This window comes from Haliaeetus leucocephalus, unplaced genomic scaffold (assembly GCF_000737465.1).
Source record: "Haliaeetus leucocephalus isolate CR32 unplaced genomic scaffold, Haliaeetus_leucocephalus-4.0 Scaffold636, whole genome shotgun sequence".
In the NCBI taxonomy this organism is placed as follows: domain Eukaryota; kingdom Metazoa; phylum Chordata; class Aves; order Accipitriformes; family Accipitridae; genus Haliaeetus; species Haliaeetus leucocephalus.
In genome coordinates, this window is record NW_010973072.1 from 4203236 (window position 1) to 4218679 (window position 15444).

General features: G+C 37.6%; 1 protein-coding gene across 1 annotated transcript in view; it reads right to left on the reverse strand.

The window, feature by feature from the left end:
• Positions 1-15444, reverse strand: part of GRIN2A (glutamate receptor, ionotropic, N-methyl D-aspartate 2A) — a 182758-nt gene that overhangs the window by 30417 nt on the left and 136897 nt on the right. Inside the window, exons 7-9 of the mRNA XM_010578444.1 lie at positions 15112-15237; positions 12336-12565; positions 5671-5831 (exon numbers count right to left, since the gene is read on the reverse strand). Of these exons, the coding sequence (XP_010576746.1) occupies positions 5671-5831; positions 12336-12565; positions 15112-15237 (517 nt within the window). The remainder of the gene's footprint in view (positions 1-5670; positions 5832-12335; positions 12566-15111; positions 15238-15444) is intronic.

Sequence of the window (15444 nt, forward strand, 5' to 3'; positions counted from 1 at the left end):
AACTGAAATAAAGTCCTCATATCAATATGCTGCCATAACACAGCATCAGTTAGACCATCTCTTTTCTTGAAACAAGATATACACTGCGCCATACTCAGCTGCAGTCCTCATATCCAGGAAAATGAAGGAAGTGAAGAAAAAAATTAGATGGATGCATCAGTGACAGGCAATAGGCAAGTGAAAGTTTGCCATTTTATCTCACTAGTAAGAAGAGACTCTCCCAATTAAATTTTCTAATTTCAGCTATTAGCAGTTAAATCCCACACAATATTCTAATGTAGGTGTGTTGGGGCAAAGGTGAGAACGTGAAATGCATTTCCATTTTATTGCCGTTGCATTTTCTCCTCTTGACAGTTTTACAGCAGCAGAACACTCATACACAGAGGAACACTACATGCAAACTCAACAGCTATGAGCTGATACAACCCACACCAAAGAATTACAACAGGTAAGGTTGTTTTGCTTGCAAAAAGATAGCATTCTTTAACTATAACCTTGTTGTTGTGGAAAAATATAGCAAAGCAAACAGAAGCAAACAAACCCAAACAGCCACTGTAAACATAAAACAATAATTAACTACTTCCTATTTGAAGACCTATTCTCTCTTCAAGAAGCAAAATCAATAGGATCTGTGTCTCTGGTACAGAGGGTTCTAGAAATGTAGATTAATTAAATGCAGCATAGACAGAAATGCTTGAGATGCATTTTTAGAACTTTATGTGATCGATAAACATCTAAAGAACACAGAGGAGCCACCATGGCTCTAACAGAGCTGGACTTCACCCACCAAGAATACATTAGCTAATATCTTACAGACTTTACTGTTCTGAATGATGCTCAGGAAAATAACTGCCATTTCTGTTTTCACTAAGGAAACGGAACAAAAAACTCTGGAGAATTCCTGAGCTGCTCAGTCCTGCCTAAAGAGCAATCTGAAGCTCTGCAGGTAGCACAGCACGTGTGGTTCAGCTGATCCCTTATATGCATGACATTTAGAGAAAAATGCCAGTACATTTTTTGACAAGCTTGTAAGATTGTGATTACTTTCAGTACGAAATTGCATTGAAGGAGGGACAATATTTTGCCATTTTGAAAAATATTATGTAGTACTTCAATAACAAGGTGCATGAATTTTCCTCCCTTTTAACAGGCCTGGTTGCAAACTGATACCTTTAATTAACAAATACAGAAAGTTCTGCTGTTGTTCAAATGGCGTTTCAGCAGCTTTCTGAGACCTGTATCTGTGAGTCTCAGAAATAAGACACTATTGACAAGAGGTAGATATTACTGAGACTTTACAGATTTTTTTTTTTTTTTTGTATTTTCAGAAACAAAGCTTGATTTCTTATCAAACAAAAAGGGTAAAACCAAAATAGCTGATAAATTTGCCTTCACCATTGATAGCAACAAGCCTTCATGAGTAAACTGCAATGAACCCTCCCCAAGGGGATTCACCTGAAGGAGTAAGTATAATGTCAATGTCAGTCTAAAGCAAAAATCTCATTTCCATTTTGATTTGCAGCATTTCCCAGTTGATTCCTTTCTAGAATGGTCTTAAACATTTTTGATGCTAATTGAACAAGATAGGTCTAAGGCTATTGCCCATGTAGTGAAGTTGTTTGTTCTAATTAAAAAAAACAAATGCAGATGCTTTCCTTGTAAGTTAATTTTTGAAACACTATTAGCTTCACCTCTCAAAGATGAAAACAGAAAGGGGCTGGGTATTTCATTCAAGGCTTCCCAGACACGGATGTGTGCACACTCATCTCTGCATGTACAGCAATACTCTGACACAAGACCTATCTAACCTCCATACCAGACCAGGAAATAAAGGCAGGAACGTAATTTATTTTATACACATTTCTATCCATATTTCTGCCCTTGAGGTTTTTCCCAGCCACGTTAGCGACTGGACTGAAGCAGCTGATTTTTCACTTCTTGGGAGAAAGCAAGATAAAAAGACCAGTTTGTTTTTTGTTTTCAGAATGAGGAAAGGGACGTGAGCATGTCTTCAACAAAAAAGAAATTAGATAAATCTGTGCATCTGAAGCTTTATTTTTGTCTCTTTCCCGCTTTCTTCTTCCAGTTCAACTCAGTAACATGTATTAAACATGATGGTCTCAAAGATCAAGATATTCCTGATACATCTCAAGAGGTTAACGCTAATTAAAGCTGATGGAAAGGCTTAAGAGTTTGAGATACAGCAAAGCCAGACTGAATTGTGACAAGCAACTACTTGATAGTTTGATTCTGTTTAGATCAGATGCCACATGTGTAGCAGTATTCAGTCATTAAGTATTGCCTGATTGCTGGTATTTTTTGCTCCACCATAAAATTAGAATCAAACACTCTATATAGGGAATTAAAGGGGACTAAATCTTATGTCTTCAATTAAGCAAAAGTAGTTTCAAAAGTGAGATTGGAAATACATACAGGTTATACAAACATTCTTCAGGAGTAACACAGGTACTATTTATTTTGACTCACAGCAGCAGTTATCAACCAGACAATCTTTGCAAGTCATTCCCGGGTCTGTAGTCTATGACTCTATAATTACCAGGTCGTTCATCTTCAAAAAGATGTGCAGAAGCAGCAAGCTTTACCATATGTAAGAAAAATTGCTTGTTGTATGCTACCAATGATGAGGATGAAAAAAGAAAAAAAGATAAAAGTACAGGAATAGCTTTGACAAGAGATAAAGATGAAAACAGACAAAATAGCTGTAATAAGGTAAGCAGAACACATACATCCTGAAGAGGAAAATAGATATTATATATTTTCTTGGAAGCAGAAGCAGTTTGAGGAAGAAGCAACAGGTCGTCCTCAGAAGAGCAGTAGCAACATAGGCTCTATGGGGCAAGATGTATTAACAATCATGGGATCAAGTGAAGTAGGGAAGGTGAAAGCTTCATCACATCTAGATAAGGATGAAAGGGCAAACCACATGGAAGAGAGAAACAATCTGCTCAAATACTTCACAACGGAGAAAGGAAGAAGATACAGTGCAGGTATATAAAAAATGAAGAGTATACTGAGGAACAGAACAGAAAATTTGGTAGAAAAAGTGAAAAATGATGTTTTTGAAGAATATGAGTCTGGAGAAAAAGAAGAGGCAGGCAATTGTAATATACTACCAAATACCTATTGAGGCTTTTCTGTTCTCCTCCCTACAGAGAATGCAAGTTATTACAGTCCCATATTACACAGTCTCATGTCTTTCATTCAGGACACTTTTAGCTCCAGAGATCCCTGAGGTGTCAGCCACAGGAGCTGCATCACATCTTCACCAACATCTTAGCAAAAAGGAAAACCTGGGTGCGCTCAAGGTGCAAGTGACAGGTGAGGACGACAGAGCCTGATCGCTTTGGTCACCTAAATGAAATCATCTTTCCAGAGAGAAACCACTCTGAGGCAAAAAGAAGGTACGATCATGCCGCCTGATCTGTAACTGAGTTTACTGCCCACAATTACCACATTGACTGGGTCTTTGCACAGTTCTTGCTGCACAGAAACTGAAGGCAGAAAAACATGTAAGCCCACTTGACACTACTCTGCTGCTGGAATGTCCAAACCTGTGATATAAGCAAACGCAAAGTGACACTTCTATTGTGGGAAACTTCAGCAGCCGATGGCATGCTGTTTAATCCTTCTGTAGGTGCCGTCAGACAAAATACTAAGGAGCGCAGCTGTATGTAGCAGTTACTTATATTGATCCGGAAAACACTGCACATGGCAGCTTATTTGCACCATCTGCTACAGAAATGTCAGTCAAGGGGAGCAAGGTAGACACCTGGGGGTGTCCACACTGAGAAATCACTTAGAAGAGGAAAGAAACTCCAGCACGGGGTGGGGGGGAAGGGGGGGGGACTATAAAAAATGAATAGCTTATACTGTCAAAAGGACTAAAGCTTTTGAGGAAGAGCAGCAGCTGGCACAAGAGCAGCCAGCCTGAGTTTGAGTGATTGTCCTGAACCACACTGCAGTCGGGTAGCCCTCCCCTTTTCATGTTCAAGTATCTGACAGGTGGCCTGATTTTAAAGCTAACAGCGTTTTTTCAAGGGCTTTCAGTAGCACAAATGGTTGGTGAAAAGTACAAGGAATATACCTCCCCTAAATAAACTATCCATCCAACTGAACAAGCCCTAAGCAATGGCTGAAATTAAGGATAGCTTCTTCTTTAAAAATTCACAGCAGGAATGGTAGCATTCAGCTGACTATCTGTAATGCATAATTTAGCTGTCACCCAGGACATATCAGTTGCACAGGCTCGGTCAGAGCGGGGGCTCTGCCTCCAGTTTGGAAGACCTTGGGCGAGGTTCATCTCACGTTATGTCACATGTCTATCCTAGGATACGACAAACCGTGCTTGAGAAACGCCAGTTGAGAATGCCTTGAGAAATAATGGCAGAGGGAGTCCAGACAGCAACACGGAGTCAGCAGAGAAGGAAACAGTAGGAAGGATAACTTTTTAACGAATGGAACCTGCACTCTAAGGAAAGATTTGGGGACTTCAGGTTTTTTTGCATAAGAGATATGTTACAATCCCCTATATGTTTGGGAGGAGAGTAAAAATTAAAAGGACAAGCAGTTCCCAAAAGAGGACCAAAAGTAATAGCTTAATTTAGTACAGGGAGAAACGTGTCCTGTGTTCACCATAAATAATTGCAGGTGAGATGTGCCTCGAAACAGCCACTAGAGTAGATGTACTGAAACCCACTCTGGGTAACTTAGCTTTCTCAAACTTCAAAACAAACCTAAACAAACTATATTGATAAATTATGATTATTGTAATCCAGTATTATTAACAAAAATACACATGCTATTATCAAGCCTATATGTTTAGAAAAGATTACTAGAGCTAACACATTCCTGTCACGCAGATGAATACTGACACAAGTAGTGAGTCACTCTTACACCTTTTGAGGATTAAGAATGAAAATTCAGTCTCTTTGTCCAACCAGGCAGAATGGGCTACTTCAGAGAGACAAAAGGATAGATGGCACTCAAGTCTAAATCTCAGATCTTAAGGAAGAAGGAGAATAATATTTGCCAGAATATTTGCCAAGATTGCCAGAAGCAGGATTAGATAGTACATTTGAGACTATCTCATTTCAACAGATTTTACAAAGATCGAAGTCAATACTTCAGATGTGACAGTAAATGTACAGGGCCATGCTAATTAGAGGGAAGAAAAATGTAAGAGTGGACCGAAAAGCATGCGAAAGGGATGGGAAGTTGAAAAGAAATAACAAGTAGTTGCACACTGGCCAGACAAACAAGCTTTGTAAGAAATTCACCCTGCAAAAGCACCTTTCAGAGCAAGTTCTGCAAAGATAATGAGAGACTGCACAAAACATCATGTTCTGTGTTGAGTCCCCACCCAACTCCAGGTCCATCTCTCTCTAAATTTGAGAAATACTAATTCTGCCCTTTGAATGTAATTTACATAGGGCATCAGTCTTCCATGTAATTTTAAAAGTCATACAAATCACAGGCAATCGTTTTCCTCTCTGATATCTGTAAAATGCAGTTGAAAAATAAAAAAAAGAGCCATGTACTACACAGCACGCCTGACATCAGTCTGTTCAGTATCACAGTAAGCACAGATCAATATTTCTCAGTTTCTGCAAAGTCTACAGTGTTTTTTAAAATCCATGGAAAAAAGCTTACCCAGTTTTCAAGCTGACCAAGGCATCTTCAACTCCTTTCTGATTATACTTCGTCATGTAAAGGTGCATATCAGGGTAGTTGTTTCTGATATTTCTCTCTGTGCTTCCATTTGGGACGGTTCCAAATCGAAAAGGAGGTGAATAGTCATATGGCCTTTGAAACTAGAGAGAAAAGGGAAAAGCAAAGTGTTCCAGGCATTCAAAATGTGAAGAAGGGCAATTCCAGGTTGAAAAAACCAGAAGCTGCCTCACATTTCTTCTAGGCAAATGTTGTGGGTTAATTCAGCTCTATTGTAGCAGAAACTGTCTTCCCACTGACCGAACTTACAGAATCATCTACATGCAAAGTAAAAACAGCTCAATTTTGCCATTCTAATGTGACTTTCTCCCCTGCATTGTAATATGGCAGGACAGCAGAAACTGGAGCAGCAAGATACTGGCAGATGTTCCTCATCTGCCAACATCTTCCCTAGTGAACCCAAACTACAAGCAGACACACTGGTAAACGGCAATTAAAAGAAAACGGTATTTTGTTGATAGTTATTTCACACTTCCATCTCAGTTGTGACATTGTGGGTCCCCACACAAAGAAGGCAAAAGGGCTATTTGCACTATTTGACAGGGAGCCTAACGCACTGCTCCCGGAGGGGTGCGGGTGCCTGCGGGAAGCTTGTGCGCAGGGAGGGACAGGGTGAGGGCTGGCTTTCCTTCCACCACCATGATTCCAGGGGACTAAAAGTTCTTGCACCTTCCCCCAGGGCTCAGCAGCTACGTCACTTGACATGAAAAGGGCTTCTGGAGCTCTCACACCTATAATCCTAGTCCCTATTTATTCCTACAATTTAAAACTACAGTCTGCTTGAGGTCATATAGGTTTATTCTACAATTTTACCCTCTATATCACTATTGCATCAGCACAGACAAACAAGCCAGGGAATATCTGCAAAGGAATAGCAATAGCTCAGAGCACACTCAGGTTTCAGATTTGGAAATCATTCAGATAATCTCACATAAAGTTTTGCTAACGGACTTCAAAATTCCTTATGCACCTTTTCAAGATCTCCCTTTAAATACCAAGTCACACTTTAGTATTAAGTTAAAATGTGTCTTTAAGAAATATATGAAAAGACCGCTCAAATTAGAGGAACTATTGGCTAACAAGGAAATTCAATTGAGCATTGATAAAAGCAGTCACCCATGAATTCCACAGTAAAATGCAGTCTGTTTTTACTGTTAAAGTTAGAAGAGCAGTCTACGTACCCTGTGCTGCAAGAGACAGCTAATATTTATACAGCTGCTGCTTCCTTTGGGCTACATATGTAATATTTCTCTTTTTAAAGTTTGGTCTCAGGGCATCAAGAATTCCCAGGATCCAGTGCCAATTTGCAAAGAGAATACAAATAGGCTTATACAAAAACTGGGAGTATTTTCAATTCCATCAAACCTTGACTATGAAATTATTGCTGCAACAATATTTTCATGTTACAGAACTACAATTAAATGCTTCATTTTAATTAAGCATGTTTTGACAAAGCATAAAGGAATGAATTCTATTTTTCTCTATTCGTTTAGCTAACAGATGTCTTACTTTTCTCATTTCCCCTTTTCACAGCTTTACTGTTTAAATTATTACTTTGCTACTACTTTACACATGCTAATTGACCCATGCACTAAAATTACACTATATACTAGTCATGGTTCCTAGTCTATATTTGCTGTCTCCTTTTTTGAGTTTATTATGCAGCACTGAAACAAACCCTGCTCTTAAATATATGTCCAGAGATTCTACTGATACAGATGTAGCTTGCTATTAACTTCATTTAAATCTACTGATAATGAATCCCCGAAATAGTGAGATGGCTTCCAATATCTCCTAATATCTGTATCAAATTAGCCAGTCAATAGAACTGGAAAAAAATAATTAAAGAAAAAACATCAATTTCAAGACCTGTAAAAATTGCTGCTGTTCATACAGCTGAAATTTTTTGGAAACTCGGCTGTGATGAGCATTCTGCAAGCTCAATTCCTAGTCCTGGGGTATGGCAGGGGAATTGAGGGAACAGGGAGATCATGGAGGAGTATCCTGATAATTTAGAAATGGAGTTTGGTTCCGAATATTCTCACTTTTCAACAACATTCATATGAGTTGAAGATGATGGGAGGAGTTTCCTCCCATAGGAGTAGTTGAAGGAATTGAGGTATCTGTCCCAAACTGAACATTCATGGAACACAAAAACATTTCTGCAGGAGAGCAGAGATTAATAAAAAGTACTAGTTCATTCAGAGATCACAGGGATAACAAGCAGGTGAATAGTTCCAAACGCCATCCACAGACTGAAATTCCTTGGCACAAGACACCCAACCAATGAATTTTAACAGTCACAAGGAGATAATTTTTTTTAATTGATTGTCTGCTACTACTGCCTGCTCACAGACTACTTGTAAAGAAGAAAGGAAGGGTTTAAAATCTTTTTACTAACAGTGCACTCATATCTAAGATGTATAAAGTTCTCATCAATAATTTTAAACTTATATTCTGTGAACTGACATGTCCTGGAGAAGCATATAGGCTCTATGACTGCAGCAAAGATCTATGTGGCAGGCATGAGACAAGAAAGAAAAAAGGATCAAGTCTTTACATGTACTCATTTTCCCTGAAGCCCCATGATGGGAAATAAAATATATCATGTCTGCTAGGAAGCAATTTTCTTCCTAGACATTTCCGAAATGCTGATTTTTTTTAACCATTAATAAAATCCTTAAATTGAATGAACAAGCCCCCTGCTTGAATCATAACTGTGGATAGACCTACTGTTATTCAGAAGACTAACCAATTTGTTCTTGTTTCCCCATGCTCTGCCAGTTGCTAGAACTGGGGCACATGGCAACAAAAACTCCAATCTTTTGCTTTTATTTTGTTTTACCTATATGCCTTAATAAAACTGACAATTTCATGAAGTTAGTAAAGTGATCTTTCACAAACATTAAATAGTGACTTAATCTGAAGATTTGCATGCTTGCCTGAAAAGCCTGGTATTCAGAGCAGTTGTTTGTTATTGTTCTGGAGTATTTTAAGGAACTGTGGTAAACATTTCTGAAATAATAGTAGAAAACAGTAAATATTCTCCCTCTGCTAACACAGATTTTAACAGGAATTATGGCTGGTTTCGAGTGATATAAAAACACCTATATTTGAACTCTCTCCTTTCTTGTCTCACCAGATGGAAAACACAGACAATCTGATTTCTGATCTTTGAAAAATATAGCTATTAGTAATTCCAAGACTATTATTATAATCATCAGTTCCTGAAATGCAGTCAATATCTATGCCTGACAACACTCAAAAAGCACTGTAAAAGTCTAATATTGAAGTGGAGAGATGGATTGGGGTAAAAGGGTCACCCTAACCACCCCATCATCCACGCTGTCTTTGACCTCAGCCTGCTCTGTTTTCACACAGACATATCTTTGAGTAACTATAGACCTTGTGACATCTTGTTGCACAAAAATATAAAGCCAAGGTTACAACATACTGTGAATCTTGCAAAAATAAGTAACCTGTAAATGGCATAATTAGAGCTTCCTATTAATGTTGAAGAGAATCCCCTAGACCACATACACGTGGGACTTTTCTTAAAATGTGACTGTGTGGAGGAATCACAGCAGACAAACACTTTGTAAGACAATTCTGTCCAGTGCTACCTACTCTCCCTCAGTAATATTTTCGCTTTCATTACATGAAAAAGGCATAAATGGTCTCAAAAGTAACAAGTGCTACAAATGCCAGCTTTGCTGGATACTTTTGGACTCATTTTCTGCACCTTTTTATGAACACAAAGCTTTTAAAAATCTTTTACATACACAAGAATGTCAAAATATAATTTTCCTCTCATTTTGTGAATCATTTGAGTTTATGAACACCCACCCCTAATAACTCCAGTACATGCTGTGCCATGTATTTCAGGGTGACACATGGATGACACGGCATTCAGAAATTCATTAGCAACTTTATGAAGGTTGAGGAAACTATCAAGAGGTCTTAAAGCAAGGAAGGGTCAATAGCACGTCATCATGTGTTTAGCAAACCTGGTGAACCAGATGCTAGAGCATAACACATTTCCTGAATGGGAAGGTACTGAATGCGGAGAGTGAGGGATGACTGCTCAGAGAGAGAAGAGTTTTCTCCTGGCTTCTCTTCTCTATAGTCTATCACATATGGAGCTGGCCTGAGAAACCCCAGTATCTCTAACTGGGAATACTTGATTGCATTGACAATACAGCATTGACTAAAGAGCTTGACTCTTCAGTTGTGGCAGTAGGAAAAAGGGGAGAGGGAAAAAATAGTAAACTGATTTACCAGCCCAGAAGCTTTTTCAAAAATTTATTGAACTTCTAGATATTACTTATTTAAAATTAATTTTACCCATACTTCTGTTCCTTCTCACTGGCCTTTGCCTATTACTGCTTTGCTTGCAGCAAGGGTCAGAGCTCTCTACTGAACAACAGCAAAATTGTTGCAAATTCCTGAATTGTTGTCCTACTAACAACATTGCAGCAACAAGGCAAAGAGGGGAGAAAAATAATTTAACATGAATCAGATTATATTCCCATAAATTATCCTTAAATATTTGAATTTTTAAAATCCGATAAACCTCAGGATTGTGGAGGAGGCAAAACCTGTGTATGACAAGAAGAATGTTTTGAAATAGATCATTGCTTTTCTGGAGTTCCGGCTTGTTTAATTTAATCAGAAAAGGCATGGGTCCCCTGATTTATCTCTATACATCTCAGGCAAAATTTGAAGAACTGTAAAATAGCAACAAAGGTGGCAGATCAAATAAATGATCAGCAGACCACACAAAAACAGATGGTATTTTTCTATTTTTATTTTGCTTTTTGTGGAAATAATACCCTACTTAGCAGAAAGAATAGAAAAAAGAGAAAAATAAGGAAGTTATTAGCCAAAAGCCACAGAACAAATACTGACATTTTCCCAGCCCATAGGTGAAAGAAGCAAACAGCCAGCAAAGAGAGGAAGATAAGGGTGCACTGGCAGACCTGAATGCAAGTGCTGTGCCAGGTGCAAGCCAAATCCTGCCAAAACTGAGACTTCCCAGGAAAATTCTCTGTACTTTCTCACGAACGGGAGAAAGATATTTCTCAAATCCTTTTTTTTTAATCCTCAAGAGAAGAATACTTTTTATCTGTCTCTTACTAAGAATATTATCTTAAAATAGAGGTATATTTAACAGTCTTCATAGTCTTTCAAAGGTTTTGTGAGAACACAACTTAATGAAAACAAAACTACTATCATTTTTTGTTTCTTTTTATCTGTCTTTCCTCTAGGCATGCTTGCAATTCATGGTTTGATACGCCAGGCAATCAATCAAAGGCTGGTCATAAAAAGCAGTTAAACCAAAAAACAGACACAAGGCTATCTGAGCTGCTGCCTTCTTTTGAATAACAATTTCCTTTATTTTCTGTCCTTTGAGAAAATTCCCTTGTGAAGTTCTCCCCTGTGCTATGCTCCATTTAAATATTATTTCTTAATGTCAATATTTAGTTTCATTTTAAAACAACTGGGCACAAACTTGAAGACAGCATGCCCTTCATGTATTTTGGGCATATCCATCACAACAATAATTTTGCAAATGGACTTCAATCCCTCCATGCAATACCACTATTACAAAGCAGTCACACAAATGAAATAAAAAAGAAGTAATTGCTAGGTTTCAGATTTATAAGACTATTGATTAAAATTCAAAAGTACTAAGATCTGGGAAGTATACTTTCAGTAGAAGAAAGATGAACGGTCAAGCTAGAACAATATGAAAAATAAGCATATTTACTATTTGTCAGTTTGTGTGAAACAAGTAGGGTTTAAGTGAACTATCAGAGACTACTGTTCAAAGTGAAATCCTTACAAAAGTTCTTGAATTAGGAAAGCATCTTCCACAAACATATCAAAATTCTGTGCCTTATCCTATGTAATTTACATCTCAGTTCAGTGTGATAACACAAACTCCCCAATTTTCTTATTTGTTTCTTTTTCCTATTTACTCTTGCCATTTCATACAAGGAAAACATTCAAACATCCACAGACAGTATGTATCACTTTTTATCATTTCTCTTTGCTTGCTTGTGCTGGCACCACTTTAAATCTGAACTTTTTCTATAAATTCCTTGCATGCTACATAGAAAGCAAAAAGACATTTTTTCAGGAGCATTAACAAGCTTCTGATAATTACTGGATATTTGCTGGGTTTATGAATATTTTGTCAGTTAATATATAATTAATATTCCACACAGAGATGTTCAAATAATTTTAAATATGCCTTCCCTGCATTCAAACTGACTTTTTCATTTTTCAAGCTTTTGTATATTGGTGAGACATTCCTTTTAATCAAACAGGAATTGATTTCTATCACAAAATAAAGGTACTTTTCAATTAATGCAGTTACTTTTGCAAAGGTAACTCAAAGACTTTGAAAACAGTCTGATATTTTCATTCTTTGGGTCTTAGGTTTGTTAGTAAAGGGTTACACTCAGAGTGAAATAATCCAGTTTTAGCTTATTATCTTGCCCAGAGTTTTTGTAGCATAAAGCACAAATTTGTAGAAGGATTATGAAGTATGGACACTGGCATGTTTTGAGCTGAAGACCTACCTTTTTATCACTCAGTCCAGTCACTTGGTCAACAAATTCCTCTTGAATCATAAATGCAGCTAAATTGGCAGTATAACTAGCCAGGAAAATGACAGCAAAGAAAGCCCAAACTGACACCATAATTTTACTTGTCGTCCCTTTGGGGTTTTGCACAGGCACAGAGTTGTTGAATACCAAGCCCCAGAGCAACCACACTGCCTTTCCAATCGTAAAGGACGGCCCATGGGGATCTGTAATTGCAAAGAGCAGCTATTTTAGTTGCAGTTAAATTAAACCTTGCCAAGATACCCTACGTAATAACAACAGATCACTCACAAAGACACAGTTAAAAATTATTTCAATACGTATTCACTGTACTCCTCACGGAATGACAGGATTTACCATAGGTACTCTCTATTGTAATGACATTAATTTCCATATTTGTAAAAAATAATTCAACATTTTCTATGTGGCATTTAGTTCAAAAGTTTTAAGATGAAAATGGAAAGCATAGATTTCAAGGAGAAGCAAACTGATAGGTCTTTTGCAGTAAGGTTTGTGCACAGTATTGCCCCTTTCGGTCTTTTGTGCCAGCGGACATGTAAAATGGAAAACTGTGGGTTTAAGTCTTAATGATTCAATTCCAGTACTTTTGTCACCTAAATGATTTGTTATCATCTCCAGTCTTCCAACATTATGCTTTTTTAACTTTATGTAAGCATATTGAAGATCAAAATGTGGGAATATGTCACCTACTTTTAAGCAACTTTGCACTCAGAGGATAAATCAGTAAGTCAACACAAAAGAGCTACCTGTATAGATACGTAACTTAGAGCAAACCACACTATGGCTACCTCACATGTTCAGAGTCAGTTCTCTGGCTTCAAATAGAAGCCGTCAGCGTGATGCCCTCATGCCCTCAGAGCGGCAGAAGTGGACTAGCAATGCTGTTATCCACTTCAAAGGCCTTATTTGTAGAGCCCTATGAGAATAAGGGGAAGTTTGCTCTTACCCAGCTCTAGGTAAGTACAGTGCAGTCATCACATACTGCTCGTCATCTAGACGCCCTTTATCCTCAATGGAGAGAAACAGGCCTCCCCTGACTGTGACTCATTTGACTTTTTTATAAGTGTCTATTTTTCGATTAAATAGCAATTCAGACAATAAGCTCTGATGCAGACACCTGTCATATTACCTCCTTCCCTGCCCTGTCCCTTTATCCTAGGGGATGCACATTACAAACTCAGATTTAGTTATTAATTTAATTATAATTTATTTTAATAATAATTTAGTTATTATTAAAAGAATAAAACCCGAATTGGGTATACTCAGTGCATGTTCTCATTTCAGTAGAAATGCTCTCTGATACAGTGCATATTTTTCACAATGCAATCAAGCACAACATCTTAGTTTATCCTCTTTATATTCTGCAGCAATGCTAAGAGGATAGAGTGCAGTAAAATAAACACAATGAAGCTGACTTTTGGTTTATGAAACTACCTTCTAGAGCCATTTAAGATTGAGCTGGTACACAGATAATATGTATTTTCTGAGGAACAATGATAAGGAAAGTATATGCCAAGAAAGCAACCTAAATCTGTTTATGCTACTGGAGATTGTATTACCATTGAGCTTCATCCTGCCAAAAATGCCTAGGGAAAGGAGTAATCTACATAAAAGATTCCTGATTATTTTAAGCTTCCCATGTTTCAAATGAACAGCAGCTGGATTCATGGCAAGGCTCTACAGCTAAGTTAGGATGGTCTAGTGCCATAATATGCCTTTCTAGCCATAAGTATGATAAATAATCAATTCCAGCACATGAGGTGGCACAGAAAAGAACAGCCTAGTCCCTAGATCCCCAGTGTCTATATTCACCTTTGATATCCCCTTCCTAATCACAGTGTTTATTCTGGACAGAGGTTACACATAAACCATCTCATTGAAATGATAACATCATCTGAACATTACAATAATCCCCTTTTTCAGGGACCAAGCCAATCATAATCTAAAAGAAACCATTAGTTTGTAATAGTCTCCAGAACTGTGTTCACCAAGCTGGAAAATCTCTTGTAATAAAATGAGGCAAGCATGATTTAGAAATTAAAAACAGGCTACACTCTCAACTGTAAGTAAAGAAAGGGAAGGATGAGGGCACCACAATACATGGAATCCCCATTCTCAGGTCAAAGTGCTAATAATATACAAACTGCAGCTTTCACTGAGAAAGGCAAACTCGGTATTACATTTGTTGTGCTGGTATATTTTGAAAATGAAGTTTCTATAACCGTGGATGCTACACAGAAAGAAGCAATGCCCTTCTGCCACTGGCCTCATTTCAAGGCTGAGTTCATCAGACTTTTTATAGGGACTATATAAAACTACATACAATGTAAAGTGCTATTTTTCCAGATTATCCACCAAACCACACCAGTTTAGATCATTTTCTCTGAACTAACTGTGAATTCATAGGAGTCAGGAGTCTGTAGAATTTATTCCAATGCTTTTTTAAGCTGACACTCTACAAATGATGCAGCATACTAGCCAAACACTGCCTGAATACAACTCTCTGATATCACTTACCTTTCTATATGTCTTTATTCCAATGAATTAGAATACAAACATGAACATATAAGCCCTCAAGAAATCATATTTTAAATTAAGAGCAAACATAGTTTCATAGCCGCTTTTACTGTTTTATTCCTATGTTAAATTTATTTTCAAAGATGGAGGGCAAGGGATGGGAAATACATTTTTTTTTTTATAGCTTTAGGGTTGTGTAAAATGCAAAGCTTACCTCTCCCTTGTGCTAAGTTCCTGTTATATCCTACAGGACTAAAGTACTCAAATATAAAGACAGCCATGGCAGACACAATGAGAAGCATCACAAACATCATCACCCAGACAGAAGCACTAAAAGGCTCTGCAGCAAAACAGACAAGAGAAACAGAAACACAGTTCATTAAACCAATTTCAGCACAAGAATTCTAATGTCTTCAGCTAGTCAAGCCCAGCAGCTTTCTTTAAATTAGCATTTACCAACCAAAGTGCTAGCAAGTAACTAAGTAGCAATATATAAAGAACTGCTGTTAGTTTATATATGCAAAATTCCTAAGGTCATAATCTTAAA